Source organism: Amblyraja radiata, chromosome 15 (genome assembly GCF_010909765.2).
Source record: "Amblyraja radiata isolate CabotCenter1 chromosome 15, sAmbRad1.1.pri, whole genome shotgun sequence".
NCBI lineage: Eukaryota > Metazoa > Chordata > Chondrichthyes > Rajiformes > Rajidae > Amblyraja > Amblyraja radiata.
Window position 1 is genome coordinate 37,524,569 of NC_045970.1, and position 19,576 is coordinate 37,544,144.

The 19,576-nt window shown below is 46.5% G+C and overlaps 1 protein-coding gene across 1 annotated transcript in view; it reads left to right on the forward strand.

Moving 5' to 3' along the window:
- Positions 1-19,576, forward strand: part of hpse2 (heparanase 2 (inactive)) — a 168,486-nt gene that overhangs the window by 83,538 nt on the left and 65,372 nt on the right. Inside the window, exon 5 of the mRNA XM_033034070.1 lies at positions 8,310-8,481. Coding sequence (XP_032889961.1) covers positions 8,310-8,481 — 172 coding nt within the window. The remainder of the gene's footprint in view (positions 1-8,309; positions 8,482-19,576) is intronic.

Sequence of the window (19,576 nt, forward strand, 5' to 3'; positions counted from 1 at the left end):
CTGCCATCCAGCCAAATTGTTCACTGCATGAGTACAGTCAAGCAATACGCTAACGAACAAACACCCATCCTTTCCCCCCCTCTCTGCCCTGTGGAAACCTGAGGACTGGGGAAAGCCCACATGGTCATGGGGAGAAAGTACAAACTTCGTACCGACGGCACCTGTAGTCAGGATGGAATCCGGGTCTCTGGTGCTGTAAGGCAGCACCTCTACTGCTGTACCACTGAATTTCAATAAGTCATTTAATCAATTAATTTCTTAGAACTGTACAGCACAGAAACAGGCCCTTCATCCCAGGTTGGCCACACCAGGCAAGTTAGGATTCCAGGCTAGTCCTATTTGCCTGCATTTGGCCCATATCTATGACTATGACTATATCTCTCAAGGCCTTTCAAAGCCCTATATCTGTCTCATTTTTTCTTCTGCAGTTTAATTTAATTGTTTCAGTCAGAGATGTTTAAAAACAGTCTGAGTGGTTGAATCCGGGAAAAGTTGATGGTAATGTAGCAGGAATAAAATGAAACATGTGTAGCGTTACTGTAAATGTGGGCTTGTTGCTTGCTTTTGTACTCAGTGGGTCAAAGGTCCTGTTTCCATGCTGTATAGCTCCATGAATGTAGCTAACTTCAGTAAAAGCACTGAAAAAAAGATAAAGAGGGGGATTATAACTTATGAGAATTAACTAGCAGGAAATATGGGAATAACTTCTACTGGAATAGAGTGGCAAAAGTAAATATTTGTCCCTTGATCCTAGATAAGGGAATTAATGAGGAATAGGGGAATGACAGAGACATTAAGTAAATATTTTGCAACTGTCTTAATTTTAGAAGACGCTAAAAGCATTCTGTAAATGGAGGGGAATCAGAGGGCAAAAGGCAGAGAGGAATGTGAAACAGTCATTGACACCAGTGGAAACAAATTAAGGCTAAATAGTGGGTCAAAATGCAAACCACTGTGGTTGTAAAACACAGAGTAACTCAAAGGGACAGGCGGCATCTGTGGAGGGAATAGACAGATGACGTTTCGGGCTGGTACACCTCCTCAGACCAATGGAGTGGGTGGTACGGTGGCGCAATGGTAGAGTTGCTGCCTTGCAGCATCAGAGACCCGGGTTCGATCCTGACTACGGGTGCTGTCTATACGTTCTCCCTGTGACCACGTGGGTTTTCACAGGGTGCTCCGGTTTTCCCCCACACTCCAAAGGCATACAGGTTTTTAGGTTAATTGGCTTTGGTAAAGATTGTAAATTGTCTCTGGTGCGTATGATATTGCTAGTGTGCAGGGATCGCTGGTCAGCATGGACCCAGTGAGCTGAAGGGCCTGTTTCCGCCTGTATCTCTAAAAAAAACTTAAACTCAAGTGGGTGGGTGGGGCGGAACCTGACAAGTGATAGGTGGATACAGGTGAGGGAAGAGGAGGGGGTGGATTGAATGAAAAATGGATTGAGGTGACAAAGGCAAGAGGTGATAAGGAAATAGAGGAAGGGTGAATTGTCAAACTGGAGGGGGGGATAAGGATGAAAGGGTACGGAGGAGGGGGAAAAAGGGGAGATAAAAAGGAGGGGAATGAGAGGGGTAGGAGATGAACATACGGAGGAGGAGAAAGGAATAGAATGATAGGGTTGAGGGGAGATGGTGGTGCCTTGGCGTGAGGGTGGCTGGTGGATGAACTGGTGGGATGGGGGGGGGGGGGGGGGTGGATATGCATGAGGCCTGACTGGCAGTAGAGGTGGCCAAGGCCAGAAAGGTCTGAAGAAGGGTTCAGACCCAAAACGATCACCTATCCATGCCCTCCAGAGATGCTGCCTCATCCACTGAGTTACTCCAGGACTTTGTGTTCCACGCAAGTTTCAAGCATCAGCAATACCTTGGGTCTGCATATTCCGCTTGGGTCCATTAAAACCCAATGGTATGAACATCAAATTCTCCAATCTTAGGTAACTACATAACTCCCTCCCTTTCCCTCCCCCCTTACCTCCGACCCTCCTGGACCTGCATTCAATTTTCCCCTCCGCCTCCCATTCCACCTACATTCATTCCTCCAGCTTCACAATTCACAACTCTTCAATTCTTTTGTTTCACACCTTCTGTCTTTTCATCCCTTTGTTCAACGATCCCATCCATTGGATATTTCGCTTGGACAGTTTACAATCCAGCGGTATGAATATTGATTTATCTAACCAAGTAATCCCTGCATCCCCTTTCTCTCCGTCCCTCCCCCCACCCAGGTTATTGTAAAGGCTTCAAAGCTGCCTTGTTGAATCTCATTGCCTGTAACTCCTTTTCACCCAGGCCACAGCTAACAATGCCCCGTTCCCTTTATCATCGTTACTTTTTTTGCATATATTTCATTCAAACTATCTCTCCGGATATCACTGTGTATATCTCTCGTTTCCCCTTCCCCTGAGTCTGAAGAAGGGTCTTGACCTGAAATATCACCTCTTCCTATTACTCCAGCTTTTTGTGTCTATCTTCGGTTTAAACTGGCATCTGCAGTTCCTTCCTACACTATCCAACTCCCCCACCCCCCTCCATCCTCCCTTTTCCACCTTGCACGCCAACTGGACTCTCACGTATTTCTCCCCTCCCCACATCACCTCTTCCTTCCCCTGCTACTCTCCTCCCTCTGGCTTCACAATCCATAACTCTTAAAACACAGTCAAACATATTTTGTTCTTATCTTGGGCCTTTGTTCCAACCATCTGCTTATCAAATCACCTCCCTCTCCAATGTCTACCTATTACATGTATAGACACAAAATGCTGGAGTAACTCAGCGCGTCAGGCAGCATCTCTGGAGAAAAGTAATAGGTGACTTTTTGGGTCGAGATCCTTCAGCCTGAGTGTCGGGGAGAAGGAAACTTGAGGTATGAAAAGGCACAGAACAAATCACAATCACAATCATAATAATACTTTATTAGCCAAGTATGTTTTGCACCATACATGAGGAATTTCATTGGCCAGGTCAGTCATACAATTAAAAGCAACAGATCATTCAAAAAACACATTTAAACATGAACATCCACCACAGTGACTCCTGCACATTCCTCACTGTGATGGAAGGCGAAATAAAGTTCAAAGTCCTTTCCTTAGTTCTTCCTCGGTCGTGGGCCTCGAGGTCCCGTTGACGGGCCGATCTTAATTCCCGTAGCCAGCGGCATTCAGGCCCTCCGCGTCGAGGCGACCAGCTCCTGCATCGGGGGGGGGGGGGGGGGGGGGATGTCAGCTCCGTCACGCCGGGCGATCGAACCTTGCGTCGGAGATGGTCAAACCTTCCGTGACGTTGGAGCCCACGATTAGCCTCACACGAGACTGCGAGCCCTTGATGTTGATTCCGCGGTGGGAGCGATCTCAGGCAAGGGATCAGCTCCGATGTTAAGTTCGCGCCCCGTGGTGGGGCTCACAACAGTCCGAGGCGGCTTCCAGCTCCATCGATGGAAGGCCGCAGAGCCCGGAGAATGTGATCCGAAAATTGATCACATCTCCGGGAAGGTATGAACCTGAAAATAATTTCCCCCGATCCCCTCCCCCCACATAAAACAAACTGAAGAACATTAAAACAAACTTTTAACAAACTAAAAAATAACAAAAAGAAAGAAAATACGAACAGACTGCTGGCAGGGCAGCCATCTCCCCGGCGCCCCAGGTGGTCATTTCCACATTTGTCCACAAGGTCATTGTGGGCAAAGATCTTGCTCCTCTATAATCTTTGATTGTGGGAAGGGGAATGGGAGTTAAAGTGGTTAGCAACCGGGAGATCCAGTAGCCTTGGGGGACGAATGCAAATGTGCAGTGAAACGGTCACACCCAGCATGGTATTTTGTGTTACACGTGGATCGGGAATGAATGAAATGAAAGACCAAATGAAAGGGCGGCACGGTGGCGCAGCGCCAGAAATACGGGTTTGATCCTGACTACGGGGTGCTGTCTGTCGGGAATTTGTACGTTCTCCCCATAACATGCTTGGGATATCTCCGAGATCTTTGGTTTCATCCCACACTCCAAAGACATTGGGTTTTTAGGTTAATTGGCTTCGTAAAAATTGTAAATTGTCCCGAGAGTGCAGGATGGTGCTCGTCTACAGGGATCACTGGTCGGTGCAGTCTCGATGGGCCGAAGGGCCTGTTTCTATGCTGTATCTCTAATGCTTAAAAACTAAAACTAAGACAAAAGAAAACTCGCCATTAGATACCTTACTGCGACCCTAAATGAATAACGGACCATCCATAAGGTCTACATCTTCAACTGAGAAGCTCACTTAATGGGAGGTGTATATAAAATGCGCTGTCACATTAAAATAAATGTGGTTTTATACTTACAGTGCTAAGAGAGTTTAGAATTGTTTAAAGGGCTCACAAGTGTGATGTTTACATTGGCCAGATTGTAGAACGTCGTGAATAATGAAGTGTTAGCTCAGGATCGAGTTACATTGGATCACGATGAGGAGCTGTGTCGGAGAACTGGAGATTAATGGCTAGTTGTTTAAAGGTCTAACAAAGCCCGCGGACTGTTGCAACTTGGATATTTAGCGTCAGGTCAGACACAGATCAAAGTGGTGCACAACTCCCCTGTCAATCTTGCAATCTGGCCAATTTCCACCCCCCACCCTCCCTTCCACAATATAAACAGGTTTGGGCCAAAAAAAACTGCTGGAAGAACTCGACGGGTCAGGTAGCATCTGTGGAAGGAAATGGATAGAGAATGTTTCAGATTTCAGACTGAGGGAGTGAAGGGGAGATAGCTGGTAGAAAGAGGTGAGGAAGGTCTGGGGCAAGGGGCGGCACAGTGGCGCAGCGGTAGAATTGCTGCTGAACAGCGCCAGAGACCCAGGTGCGATCCTGACTACGGGTGTTGTCTGTACGGAGTTTGTATGTTCTCCCTGTGACTGCTTGGGTTATCTACGGATGCTGTGGTTACCTCCCACAGTCCAAAGACAGTTTTGTAGTTTAATTTGCTTCTGAACCAGCTCTTTGAATGCGTCATAGAGTCATAGTCAACCAGCACGGAAACAGGCCCTTCGGCCTAACTAGTCCATGCCAAACAAGATGCCCATCTACGCTAGTATTGCCTGCCTGTGTTTGCTCCATATCCCTCTAAACCTTTCCTTTTCATGTACCTGTCCAAATATTTTTAAAAGGTGTTATAGTACTTGCCTCAACTGCCTCCTCTGGAAGCTCATTTCACATACCCTGTGCGAAAAAAGTTGCTCCTCAGTTTCCAATTAAAGGGGGTGGTAAAGTGGCACAGCGGAAGAGTTGTTGCCTTACAACGCCAGAGACACAGTTTGTATATTGACTATGGGTGCCGTCTATGGAGTTTGCACGTTCTCCCTGAGCGTGTGGGTTTTCTCCAGGTGCTCCGGTTTCTTCCCACACAACTCAGATGTACCGGTTTGTAGGTTCATTGGCTTCGATAAAAATTGTAAATTATCCCTAGTGTGTAGGACAGTGCTGGTGTACAGGGTGATCGCTGGCCAGCGCTGACTTGTTGGGCCAAAGGCTCTGTTTCCATGCTGTATCTCTAAAGTCTAATGCCTAAAGTCTAAGATCTTTCCCCACTCACCTTCAATCTTTGTCCTCTGGTTCTTGACATCACTCAAATCCTCACAACTCTTCTGATCACCTTCTTTCAACTTAGCTGAGGTTGGGTATGTGCTAGCAGAAAAGGATAATGTAAGTGGGAGCGAGAGGAAAGATCAAAGACTGATGTTTTCTCAGACAAACAAAAGCTAACGCTGTACAACTTTACAACAGTAAACTGATCCAGAAAAATATAGAAACAAGGAACTGCAGAAACTGGTTTACGAAAGAAGATAGAGTGCTGGAGTAACTCAGCGGGTCAAGCAGCATCTCAGGAGAACATGGATAGGTGATGTTTTAGGTTGGGGCTCCTCTTTATTACTGATGGTAACTGTCTCCTTGCTCATACTTCCCTAAGTCACTCCCACATTCCCTGCTATCTCTGATGCAAATATTAATACTATCAATTCTTTGGAGATACTGTGATCTCCTCATCATGTGAATATTATGCATAGGGCACTCTCTTTTTAGTTGAGACTTTACTCTAGAGACACAGTGTGGAAACGGGCCCTTCGGCCCATCAAGGCTATGTCGATCCAGAGGAAACCCATGCGGTCACAGGGAGAACTTGCAAACTCCGTACAGACAGCACCCATAGCCAGGATGGATCCCGGGTCTCTGGTGCCGTCAGGCAGCAACTCTACCGCTGCACCACTGTGCTGCCCTAAATCGCACAGAAGCCACTCATAAATTGTAGATAGATTGCACATACTTGATATAATTTGTTCAAAATTTACATATAAACCACACACAAATTATATATTCAAATCACACATACATTTTGGAGCCAGTGAAAAGAAGACTTGGCAAAAATGATTTTTTTATTGCAAAACATTATAACGTTCTCCCACATGCTGCCTGCAAAATATCACCTCCCCCCCAGCACCGTTTTGTTTTTCACTATATCTGACAGCACAGGAAGCCATCCAGCCCCTCAGTCTGGCACCAAATCTTTGCATGAGAATTTGCAACGTGCTGCCCTAATTACTAGGATATGCAGTGATCTCGTCATAATGTGAATATCACACATAGAGCAATTTTATTTTAGTTATAATACAGGTGTCCTCAACACGCGGCTTCTATTTGCAAACATTCTCAGTAATGATGTTGACTTTTCCACATGTGTGTTTTTGATTTACTAGTCTATTTTTCGATGTAAGTGGCAGTAAACCACTCTCCATCCATAGCTGTGCATTGTAGGATATCTCTAACGAAATTTGCCTCGTTTACACAATTTACAAGAACACAGTGTGGGCGGCAGGGTGCCGCAGCTGTAGAGTTGCTGCCTTACATCGTCAGAGCCCCGGGTTCGATCCTGATTGCAGGCGCTGTCTGTTCGGAGTTAGTATGTTCTCTTGTGACTGTGTGGGTTTTCCCCGGGTGCTCCGTTTTCTCCCACAATCCAAAGATGTACAGGTTTGTAGATTAATTTGGCCTTGGTATATAAATTATCCCTAGTCTGTAGGATAGTGCTATTGTACTTGGATCACTGGTCGGCGTGGACTTGGTGGGTGAAGGTCCTGTTTCTGTGCTGTATCTCTAAACCAAACTAAACAAAACTAAACACGTTCACGAATATTAACGTGAATAATAATAACTAGCAGTCATTAAATGTGTATGGTATGTTTGCCTTCGTTGGTTGGGCAAATGAGTACAGCATCAGGAAGTCATGTTTCAGCCTTATAGGACTTTGGCTTGGTTGCATTTGGAGCATTGTGTGCGATTCTGGTCACCCCATTACAGGAAGGATGTGGAGGCTGTGGAAAGGATGCAGAAGATGTTTACCGGAATGATTGTGTAGGAATACTACAGATGCTGGTTTATACCAAAGACAGACATAAAATGCTGGAATAACTCAGTGGGTCAGGCAGCGTCTCAGGAGAAAAGGAATAGATGACGTTTCAGGTCGGAATTCCGAGAGAGGGTTCCGACTCAAAATGTTACCTATTCCTTTTTACCAGAATGATGCCTGGCTTAGAGGGTATTACGAAGGAGAGGTTGGACAGACATGCTTTGTTTTCTCTGGAACACCAGAAGCTGAGGATTGATCTGATAGAAGTGTGTAAAATTACGAGATGCATATTTAGGGAAGACCCTTTTTCCCAGGGTGGGAATGTCAAGGACTTGAGGGCATAGCTTTAAGGTGAGGGGGGGTGAAGTTTAAAGGAAATGTGTAGGCCAGGTTTTTTTTTTTAACGCAATGTGTGGAGGGTGCCTGGAATGTGCTACCAGGGGTGGTGGTGGGGGCAGATAGCTTTAAAGAGTTTTAGTTAGGCATATGCAGGGAATGCTGGGATATGGATCAGGTGCAGGCGAAGGAGATTAGTTTGACTTAGTTTAGAGTTTAGGGATTAGTTTTTAGTGATACAGCATGGAAACAGGCCATTCGGCCCTCCGATTCCACACCAATCATGATCACCCATACACCAGTTCTATCCTCACCACTGGGGACAATTTACAGAAGCCAATCAACCTACAAACCCCCACGTCTTTGGAGTGTGGGAGGAAACCGGAGCACCAGCGAAAACCCAAGAGGTCACGAGGAGAACGTACCAACTCCACGCAGATGGCACCGGTAGTCAGGATTGAACCCGGGTTTCTGGTGCTGTCAGGCAGCAACTCTACCACCCCAATGGGCAACATGTTGGGCACAGACATTGCGGGCCAAAGAGTCTGGGTCCTGTGCTGTCCAGCTAATTATTGTTGGTGACCTGCTATGTTTCCACCTGCAGAGCCCAACAGCTACCGATCAATGGTGGGGAGGACTATCAATGGGAGCCGGCTTGGGAAGGACTACGTTCAGCTCAAGAACCTGCTTCAGTCCGTCCGGTTCTACACTAAAGCCAGCCTGTACGGGCCCAACATAGGCCGACCGCGAAGGAACGCAGCGGGACTGCTGGACAGGTGAGTTCCCAGCCACCCTGGTGTCCGAGTCCACCCCAGGTGGAAACAGTTTACTCCACCACTTCCGAGCTTACTCCAAAATGTAGAGGTTTTACTGTAAACCTAATGTCACGCAACTCGACTAACAGTCAAGTCAAGTCAGTGAAATGAAAAGTGGCAATGCTTGCGGATAGTGCAAAAAACTACAAAACAAAATGGAACAGAATCAGTAATTACATATTTGTGGGGGGAAAAAAGAAAAACAGCAATTTTAAAAAGACACCACACAGCAGTAAATTGTTACCGTAAGTTAGTCCCTGGTGAGATAGGAGTTTACAGTCCTAATGGCCACTGGGAGAAACTCCTTCTCATCCTCTCTGTTTTCACAGCATGGCAACGGAGGCGTTTCCCTGACCGTAGCAGCTGGAGCAGTCTGTTGCTGGGGTGGAAGGGGTCCCCCATAATGTTGCTCTAGTTAAGGAGAAGATTCTGTCCACGTTTTTCTGACCCGTGGCGTTCTCCAGCACCTTGGGTCGATCTTTCCTATTTTTGGAGTCTGATGACACGGGAGAGGATTCTAAAACCAGAGGGCTTTAGACTTCAAACCTCGGCTCAGGAAAAAGCAGATTCCTTGGAAAGTGGATTGATTGGAAACTTGGAGTCGGGCAGGGGACGAGTAAAATTTGTGCTTGACAGCAGATCTGTTCCACTCCCTTGTCATTAAGTCGGAAAGGGTGCAGAAGAGATTCACCAGGATGTTACCTGGGCTTGCAGGCTTGAGTTACAGGGAAAGGTTGGATAGCCTGGGACTTTTTTCTTTGGAACAAGGGAGGCAAAGGAATGACCTTATTGAGGTGTGTGAGATCATGAGGGGCATGGATACAGAGAATGCTCACAGTCTTTTACCCAGGGGGTAGAGGATTCTAATACTCGTGGGAACAGGCTGAAGGTGATTGAGCACAGAGACCTCGGGGGCAACCTTTTTACTTGGAGGTTAGTCCATGTCTGGAATGAACTGCCAGAGAGAGCAGATACACTTACGACTTTTAAAGGACATTTGGGAAATATATGGATTGGACGGGGTTTAGATGGCTACGGGTCGAATGCAGGCAAATTGAACCAGCCCATTATGCCAACTTGTTCAGCATGGACAAGGTGGGCCGAAGGGCCTGTTTCCATGCACCATGACTCTGATTAGACCTTGCCGCCCCCCCGTCCCCCCTCTCTCGGCCTGCCAGCTCTGAGGGAAGTGGCCCCTTAACAGCGCAACGTTTCAAACTTCAAAAACTGCAGCCTTTTGCAAGACTGCGGATCGACAGGAAGTGTTTGACAATTACCAGTAACTGGTAAACATCACCTCTGAAAGGCCATGTGCACTGAGGGATTTTGTATTTACGACCATGAAATTCCTCTTTATAACCACCCGCCAAAGAGGGAATATGTACAGCGGTTCTTCCAGAAAACAGATGTGCTCCACGGAGTTCTGGTGTGAAGTGGCCACAGCCTTCAGTGTGAATGCCTCCCCTGTAAAGTCGTACTTTGCAAAGGCTGGAAAGCAAACACCGCACGTCTCCGAGCCTGGAAAGCAATCTGTGCATTCTGAACAGTGCAGCAGATTTGACTCATGGAGTCACGCAGCATGGCAGTAGGCCCTTCGGCCCACCGGAACCATGCTGGCTGCCAACCACCCATCTACTCCAATGCTAGGTGTAATGGTAGAGTTGCTGCCTTACAGCACCAGAGACCCGCGTTCTATCCTGACGATGGGTGCTGTTAGTGGGGTGTTTGTACGGTCTCCCGCGTGGGGCCAGTCAAATCATACTGTATATGAGTACAATCAAGTCCTACACAAATACAACAGGTAGTGCAAAGAGAAAAATACAAGAGTGCAGAATATAGTGTTACAGTGTTACAGCTGCAGAGAAAATGTAGTTTGAAAAAAGTGCAAGGTCCGCAATGAGGGAGGTTGGAAGATCGAACTACACTAGTTTATGGGAGGGCTGTTCAGTAGTCTGATAATCTGGGATCTGTTTTGGGGTAAGGGGGAACTGTACAAAAGGGACGGATTGCATCTTAACAGGTGTGGGACCAGCATTCTGGCAGGCAGGTTTGCCACTGCTACACGGGTGGTTTTAAACTGAATGAGGGGGGTGGGGTGTCGAATGGGCTAGTGGAGGATGGAGTTAAAGGGAAAGGGTTTCTTAAATGTGTGAGCGTAGAGACAGAGGGGTGTAAAATGAGAGTAGAAGCAATAGGTAGCAAGGTGAAAAGTAAAAGTGGCAGGCCGGAAAATCCAGGGCAAAAATCAAAAAGGGCCACTTTTCAACAAAATTGTATAAGGGGTAAGAGTGTTGTAAAAACAAGCCTGAAGGCTTTGTGTCTCAATGCAAGGAGCATTCGTAATAAGGTGGATGAGTTGAATGTGCAGATAGCTATTCATGACTATGATATAGTTGGGATCACGGAGACATGGCTCCAGGGTGACCAAGGCTGGGAGCTGAACATCCAGGGATATTCAATATTCAGGAGGGATAGAGAGAAAGGAAAAGGAGGTGGGGTAGCGTTGCTGATTAGAGAGGAGATTAACGCAATGGAAAGGAAGGACATTAGTTTGCAGGATGTGGAATCGGTATGGGTAGAGCTGCGAAACACTAAGGGGCAGAAAACGCTGGTGGGTGTTGTGTACAGGCCACCTAACAGTAGTAGTGAAGTTGGAGATGGTATCAAACAGGAAATTAGAAATGCGTGCGACAAAGGCAAAACCGTTATAATGGGTGACTTCAATCTACATATAGATTGGGTGAATCAAATTGGCAGGGGTGCTGAGGAAGAGGATTTCTTGGAATGTATGCGGGATAGTTATCTAAATCAACATGTAGAGGAACCAACGAGAGAGCAGGCTATTTTAGACTGGGTATTGAGTAATGAGGAAGGGTTAGTTAGCAGTCTTGTTGTACGTGCCCCCTTGGGCAAGAGTGACCATAATATGGTTGAGTTCTTCATTAGGATGGAGAGTGACATTGTTAATTCAGAAACAATGGTTCTGAACTTAAAGAAAGGTAACTTTGAGGGTATGAGACGTGAATTGGCCAAGATTGACTGGCAATTAATTCTAAAAGGGTTGACGGTGGATATGCAATGGAAGACATTTAAAGACTGCATGGATGAACTACAAAAATTGTTCATCCCAGTTTGGCAAAAGAATAAATCAGGGAAGGTAGTGCATCCGTGGATAACAAGGGAAATCAGGGATAGTATCAAAGCGAAGGATGATGCGTACAAATTAACCAGAAAAAGCAGCATACCGGAGGACTGGGAGAAATTCAGAGACCAGCAGAGGAGGACAAAGGGCTTAATTAGGAAAGGAAAAATAGATTATGAAAGAAAACTGGCAGGGAACATAAAAACTGACTGCAAAAGTTTTTATAGATATGTGAAAAGAAAGAGATTAGTTAAAACAAATGTAGGTCCCTTGCAGTCAGAAACGGGTGAGTTGATCATGGGGAACAAGGATATGGCGGACCAATTGAATAACTACTTTGGTTCCGTCTTCACTAAGGAAGACATAAATAATCTGCCGGAAATAGCAGGGGACCGCGGGTCAAAGGAGTTGGAGGAATTGAGTGAAATCCAGGTTAGCCGGGAAGTGGTGTTGGGTAAATTAAATGGATTAAAGGCCGATAAATCCCCAGGGCCAGATAGGCTGCATCCCAGAGTACTTAAGGAAGTAGCTCCAGAAATAGTGGATGCATTAGTAATAATCTTTCAAAACTCTTTAGATTCTGGAGTAGTTCCTGAGGATTGGCGGGTAGCAAACGTAACCCCACTTTTTAAGAAGGGAGGGAGAGAGAAAACGGGGAATTACAGACCAGTTAGTCTAACATCGGTAGTGGGGAAACTGCTAGTCAGTTATTAAAGATGGGATAGCAGCACATTTGGAAAGTGGTGAAATCATTGGACAAAGTCAGCATGGATTTACAAAAGGTAAATCATGTCTGACGAATCTTATAGAATTTTTCGAGGATGTAACTAGTAGCGTGGATAGGGGAGAACCAGTGGATGTGGTGTATCTGGACTTCCAGAAGGCTTTCGACAAGGTCCCACATAAGAGATTAGTTTACAAACTTAAAGCACACGGCATTGGGGGTTCAGTATTGATGTGGATAGAGAACTGGCTGGCAAACAGGAAGCAAAGAGTAGGAGTAAACGGGTCCTTTTCACAATGGCAGGCAGTGACTAGTGGGGTAACGCAAGGCTCAGTGCTGGGACCCCAGCTATTTACAATATATATTAATGATCTGGATGAGGGAATTGAAGGCAATACCTCCAAGTTTGCGGATGACACTAAGCTGGGGGGCAGTGTTAGCTGTGAGGAGGATGCTAGGAGACTGCAAGGTGACTTGGATAGGCTGGGTGAGTGGGCAAATGTTTGGCAGATGCAGTATAATGTGGATAAATGTGAGGTTATCCATTTTGGTGGCAAAAACAGGAAAGCAGACTATTATCTAAATGGTGGCCGACTAGGAAAAGGGGAGATGCAGCGAGACCTGGGTGTCATGGTACACCAGTCATTGAAAGTGGGCATGCAGGTGCAGCAGGCAGTGAAGAAAGCGAATGGTATGTTAGCTTTCATAGCAAAAGGATTTGAGTATAGGAGCAGGGAGGTTCTACTACAGTTGTACAGGGTCTTGGTGAGACCACACCTGGAGTATTGCGTACAGTTTTGGTCTCCAAATCTGAGGAAGGACATTATTGCCATAGAGGGAGTGCAGAGAAGGTTCACCAGACTGATTCCTGGGATGTCAGGACTGTCTTATGAAGAAAGACTGGATAGACTTGGTTTATACTCTCTAGAATTTAGGAGATTGAGAGGGGATCTTATAGAAACTTACAAAATTCTTAAGGGGTTGGACAGGCTAGATGCAGGAAGATTGCTCCCGATGTTGGGGAAGTCCAGGACAAGGGGTCACAGCTTAAGGATAAGGGGGAAATCCTTTAAAACCGAGATGAGAAGAACTTTTTTCACACAGAGTGGTGAATCTCTGGAACTCCCTGCCACAGAGGGTAGTCGAGGCCAGTTCATTGGCTATATTTAAGAGGGAGTTAGATGTGGCCCTTGTGGCTAAGGGGATCAGAGGGTATGGAGAGAAGGCAGGTACGGGATACTGAGTTGGATGATCAGCCATGATCATATTGAATGGCGGTGCAGGCTCGAAGGGCCGAATGGCCTACTCCTGCACCTAATTTCTATGTTTCTATGTTTCTATGTTTCTAATAGTGGGGAAGAAGCTGATCCTGAATCTGGCGGTATGTTCTTTCAAGCCCAAAGGAATGACTGGAGAAGAGGGAATGAGCGGGGTGCAAGTTGTCCTTAATTATGTAGATTGCTTTCCTGAGGTAGCGTGGTGTAGATGGAGTCGATGAGGGGTGTGATGGAGACTGGTTTGTGTGATGGTTACTTGCATGTGGGAGACTGTAGTATTTCTCCCTAACACCCATCTCTGGTAATGGAGTCATACACAACTGAAACCAGCCCAATTTTACAATGCCGACCAAGTTGTCCAATCTACGCTAGTCTTACCTGCCCGTGTTTGGCCCATATCCATCCAGAACCTTTCTTATCCATGTACCTGTTCAAATGTCTTTTAAGTGTTGTTGTAGTACCAGCTCAATTACCTCCACTGGCGGCTCGTTCCATATACCTCGGTGTGAAAATGTTGCCCTTCAGGTTTCTATTAAATCTCTCCGCTCTCAACTTAAAGCTATGTCCTCTGTTTCTTGATTCCACTACTCTGAGTCAAAAGATGGCTTGTTGGGATATCTGTTCCATTGCCCTAACCATTAAGGACATTGAAATTATGGAATATTGAATATGTGGAAGTCATAGCCACCGATGGTGTTGGAGGCCAAATCTATTTGCATTTTTAAAGTGGAGATTGATAGGTTCTTGAATACTAATAATAATAATAATAAATTTTATTTAATGGGCGCCTTTCAGACATCTCAAGGACACCTTACATAGTAATCGGAATAAAAACATATAATCGGAATATAACAAGTAATAAAGACATCACAGAGACACAAATTAAAAACAGAATTCAATCCAAAAACAGAAAATCAAAAACACAGTGTGAAGAGAGAGCAGCGGCAGCCAAAGCGCGCCAGCGTCCACTCTCTCTTCACGGCAGCCATCTTGGACACAGACCTACAGGACTACAATTAGACAAAAAAATCATCCCCCCACAGTGGATAGCACTGTGGAGGAAGGCACAATGTCCAGTCCCCACCCCATGTTCACCCCAAAGTCAGGCCTATTGAGGCCACCGCAATTGCCTCTACGGAGGCCCGATGTCCCTGGCCGTTCTCACCGGGTGGTCTTGCCCCGGCGTCGGGAGAGTCCTTTCGGCGGCTGGGCCACCTGGAACGGCCGCTTCCTGGTTGGAGCCCGCTGCTGCCGAAGCCGACAAGGCCGCGCCGGTCAATGGTCACTGAGGGCGCTAAGTGGTCAATGGTCAATGGTCACTAAGGGCGGCAAAGGTCACTGGGAGAAGGCAGAAGAATGAGAGGGAAAGATGGATAAGCCATGATTGGACAGCGGAGCAGACTTGATGGGCAGAATGGCCTAATTGTGCTCCTATTTCTTATGAACATATGAAATGATGTGCGCAAGAGAAGAATATCTAGGCAAGCGTTTGAATTGCCAAGGTTTCTGATGAATGGGATCAGTAGAGCCCGGTACCCATGGTTGGGAGGGGCTTGGTGGGCTGAAGGGAGTGCTTCTGTCCTAATCACTCTCTGACGATAGCCTCATCGTGCAGGAGAAAGTAATTAGTTTCATGGACATTTTCAGGTGAGTAACAGTGAAGGTAACCCTGACTTTGGAAGCAAATTTTCCAATATATTTTACAAGCTGAGGGGGCCATGTTTTATTGTCCACTGCTAGTTAGTCTTGAAAGTCTTGTTAGTCTTGTTCCACTAGTTTAGTTTAGTTTGGTTTAGAGATACAGCACGGAAACAGGCCCTTCGGCCCACCGAGTACGCGCCGACCAGCAATCCCCGCACATTAACGCTATCCTGCACACATTAAGGACAATTTATACATTTACCAAGCCAATTAACCTACAAACCTGTACATCTTTGGAATGTGGGAGGAGACCAAAGATATCTGAGAAAACCCACGCAGGTCACAGGGAGAAGGTACAAACTCCGTACAGACAGCACTCGTAGTCGGAATCAAACCCGGGTCTCCGGCGTTGTAAGGCAGCAACTCTACCGCTGCGCCACCGTGTCGCCCTATTAGTGGGAGAGTCTAGAACCAGAGGGTATAGCCTCAAAATAAAAGGACGCACCTTTAGAAAGATGAGGAGGAATTTCTTTACTCAGATGGTGGTGAATCTGTGGAATTAATTAGGTATTTTTAAGGAAGTAAGTAAGTTTATTGGCCAAGTATTCACATACAAGGAATTTGCCTTGGTGCTCCGCCCGCAAATAACAACATGACATACAGTAACAGTTACGAATGACTCAGAAAACACTAAACATTAATAATAATAAAACATTAATGATAAAACACCATTGATCAAGCATGTCATGTGAACAAACAAAATACCAGATCAAAGGGAGGCTCAGATTTTTGGCTGTTGAGTAGAGCAACAACTCGTGGATAAAACTCGTGGATTTTAAGGCAGAGATTGACAAATACTTGATTGATAAGGGAGTCAAGGGTTATGGGAAGAAGGCAGGAGAATGGCGTTCAGAAGAAAAGGTAGATCAGCCATGATTGAATGGCGGGGTAGACTCGATGGGCCAAATGTCCTAATTCTGTTCCTATGACATGATTTATGGAGAGAACGGCAGAATATTCCCAAATTAGCATCGTATGTGACCTCGTTCCCGATAGTAGGAGCAAAATAATTGTGTGACCAGGGTGGTGTGGATCTTTGATGATATTAGCTGTCTTTTTGAGGTAGTGTCTCCTGCAGATAGTTTCAATGGTGGGGAGGTCAGTACCCGTGATGCACTGGGCCGAGTCTACCATTCTCTATAATCTCCTTTGTTACTGGGTGTTTGAGTCGCCAAACCAACCAGGCAGTGTGCTCTCGACCGTATACCTGCAGAGCTCCAATAGTATATCCTTTAGGTTCAGGTTTATAATTATCACATATACCTAGGTACAGTGAACAGCTTTGTGTAACTGGCTATTCAAATAGATCAGATAATATGTGTAGGATGGAACTGCAGGTGCTGGTTTAAACTGAAGATGGACACAAAATGCTAGCGTAACTACGCGGGTCAGACAGCATCTCTGGATAGAAGGAATGGGTGATGTATCGCATCAAGAGCCTTCTTCAGACTGAGTTAGGGGCGAGGGATATATATACAATGGATATATTCAGTTCAAACATAACTACAATAGAGAGAGACATAGCAAAGGTACAGAGTGCAGGATATACTGTAGTTCTCAGCATTGTAGCGCATCAGTTCCATAGACAAAGTCCAATGACCGTAATGAGGTAGAGGTGAATTGAACAGTACCCTAGCTTATGGAAGGACCGTTCAGAAGCCTGATAATGGAGGGAAAGAAACTGTTCCTGAGGCTTGTGGTGTGCATTTTCAAGCTTCTGTATCTTCTGCCGGACGGGAGCAGGGAGAAGAAGGAATGCAACATTATGCAGTGTTATACGCTGGTCGTGGAGCAAATGAACATTAAAGTGAGAGGTGATACGTCAACCAAATGTTGCTTTGCCGAAAGCATCTGCCTCAAGCAGGTGGCATCCATCATCAAAGATCTCCCACCACCCCAGTAAGACCCTCTTCTCGCTGCTACTGTTGGACAGGAGGTTCAGAACGTTGAAGTCCCCACACCACCAGGTTCAAGAACAGTTCAGCAGTAGATCATGTATGTCCCCATATATGTCCTGCTGGACCAGACAAATGTCAACATATTGTGTTCAGAGTGTGTTGCCAGGACTTTTATGTGGATGTTGCCAGGATTGGTGGACCTGAGCTTTAGGGAGATGTTGAGCAGGCTAGGACTTTATTCCTTGGAGCGCAGGAGGATGAGGGGTGATCTTATAGAGCTGTATAAGATCACGAGAGGAATAGATAGGGTAAATGCACAGTCACCCATAGCTGGGGAATTGAGAACCAGAGGACATAGGTTTAAGATGAGGGTGGAAAGATTTAATAGGAACTTGAGAGGCAACTTTTTTACACAAATGGTAGTAGGTATGTGGAAGAAGCTGTCGGGGAAGCTAGTTGAAGCAGGTACTTTCACAATGCTTAAAAACATTTGGACAGGTACATGGATACAACAGGCTTAGCGGGATATGGACTAAACGCGGGCAGCTGGGACTAGTGTAGGTGGGGCATGTTGGTCCGTATGGGCAGGTTGGGCCGAAGGGCCTGTTTTCACGCTGTATTACTCTATGACTCTATGGCGTAACTCTCTCATGAAGGCTGGATCTCTCATGTTAGGCCGACAGGTTCACATCAATGGCAAGGCAAGGTTCTGCTGTGATTCTTCAGCCAGAGCACAGAAGGGGTTAATCACAATACAGAACAGTGCGCTCTACATTGCCACGGGCTTGTATAAACTTTTACTAGAAATCAATGGGGCTTTTGGGAAACCAAGCCCTTGATCCTAACTCTAATGAAAAACATTAACACACCAAGCTTTTCGAATCAGCCCTCTCCTCAAGTCTTAATTTAAACAAAAGTCTTCAGTGGATTTTGCTTTTGTTGGCTTGAGTTTTTGCAAATCAGAATTAAAATGTGGCGTGATGGTTCCTCCTGCATCTCCTGTTTAACGATGGAACATGGGCGGCACAATGGCACAGCTGGGCGGCACAGCGGCGCAGCCGGTAGAGCCGCTGCCTCACAGCGCCAGAGACCCGGGTTCGACCCTGATCTCAGGTGCTTTCTGTGGGGAGTTTGCACATTCTCCCTGTGGTTTTTCACCACACTTCCAAAAGACTTGTGGGTTTGTAAGTTAATCGACCTCTGTAAAATTGCCCCTAGTGTGTAAGGAGTGGATGAGAAAGTGGGATAACATAGAACTGGTGTGAACGGGTGATCGATGGTCAGCATGGACTTGGTGGACAGAAGGGCCTGTTTCCACGCTGCATCTCTAAACTAAACACGAGCAATGAGAGACATGTTGATCATTGCCAATTGCTTATATGGGGGAGAGGGAGACAGTTATTAATTTGGCTTTCATTATGCTTTACCCAGGTATAAATCAGGTTAAAGGGTAGGAAACTTTACCCCATTAAGTTGGTTTAGCTTAGTTTAAAGACGCAGCATAGAAACAGGCCCTTCTGCCCAGGGCCGTCTTGACAGCATTTTACTTCGGAGTCACGTGAGTGACTACGTGAAGAACCCCGCCAGGACGCATGCGTTGTTTATCGCTACACGCATTGCAACAAGTCACAGCAAGGGGACCAGGAACAGCAGGGAAGAAGACTCTGCGTTCCAGCATTGGAAAGTCGGGAACAGCAGGTAAGAAGACTCTGCGTTCCTTCCACTCACCTTTAGGTGGAAACATGGACCGGATCCATGAAGGCTGCGGGAAAGCTGGCATGGGAGAACCGCGGAGTCGCGGGCAGCCGGCAGCAGCAGCCTAAAGGCACGCTAAACTCCCGTAATGGGAACAGCTGTGCCCGACTTTCGCTCCCGACTCGCTCCCGCACCGGACCCGGCCGGGCGGGAGAGGGAAGCAAAAAATTAATGTTTCCCCGCGCTGGGTTTTTTCCACAGGAGGGGAAGCTGGACAAAGTGGTGTCCACAAGTGCTGCTAGTGAAACTGGCTGGGGAGGACCGCGGATTCGCGGGCAGCCGGCAGCAGCAACCAAAGGCACGCTAATCTCCCGTAATGGGAATAGCTGTGCCCGACTTTCGCTCCCGACCCGCTCCCGTGCCGGGTGGGAGAGGGAGCAAAACTAATGTTTCCCCGCGCTGGGTCTGTACAGGAGGGGAAGCTGGACAAAGGAGTGTCCACAAGTGCTGCTAGTGAAGCTGGCTGGGGAAGACAGCAGAGTCGCCGGCAGCAGCTGAAGGCACGTTTATCTCCCGTAATAGGAAGAGCAGTGCCGACTTTTGGTCCCGCGCCGGATGA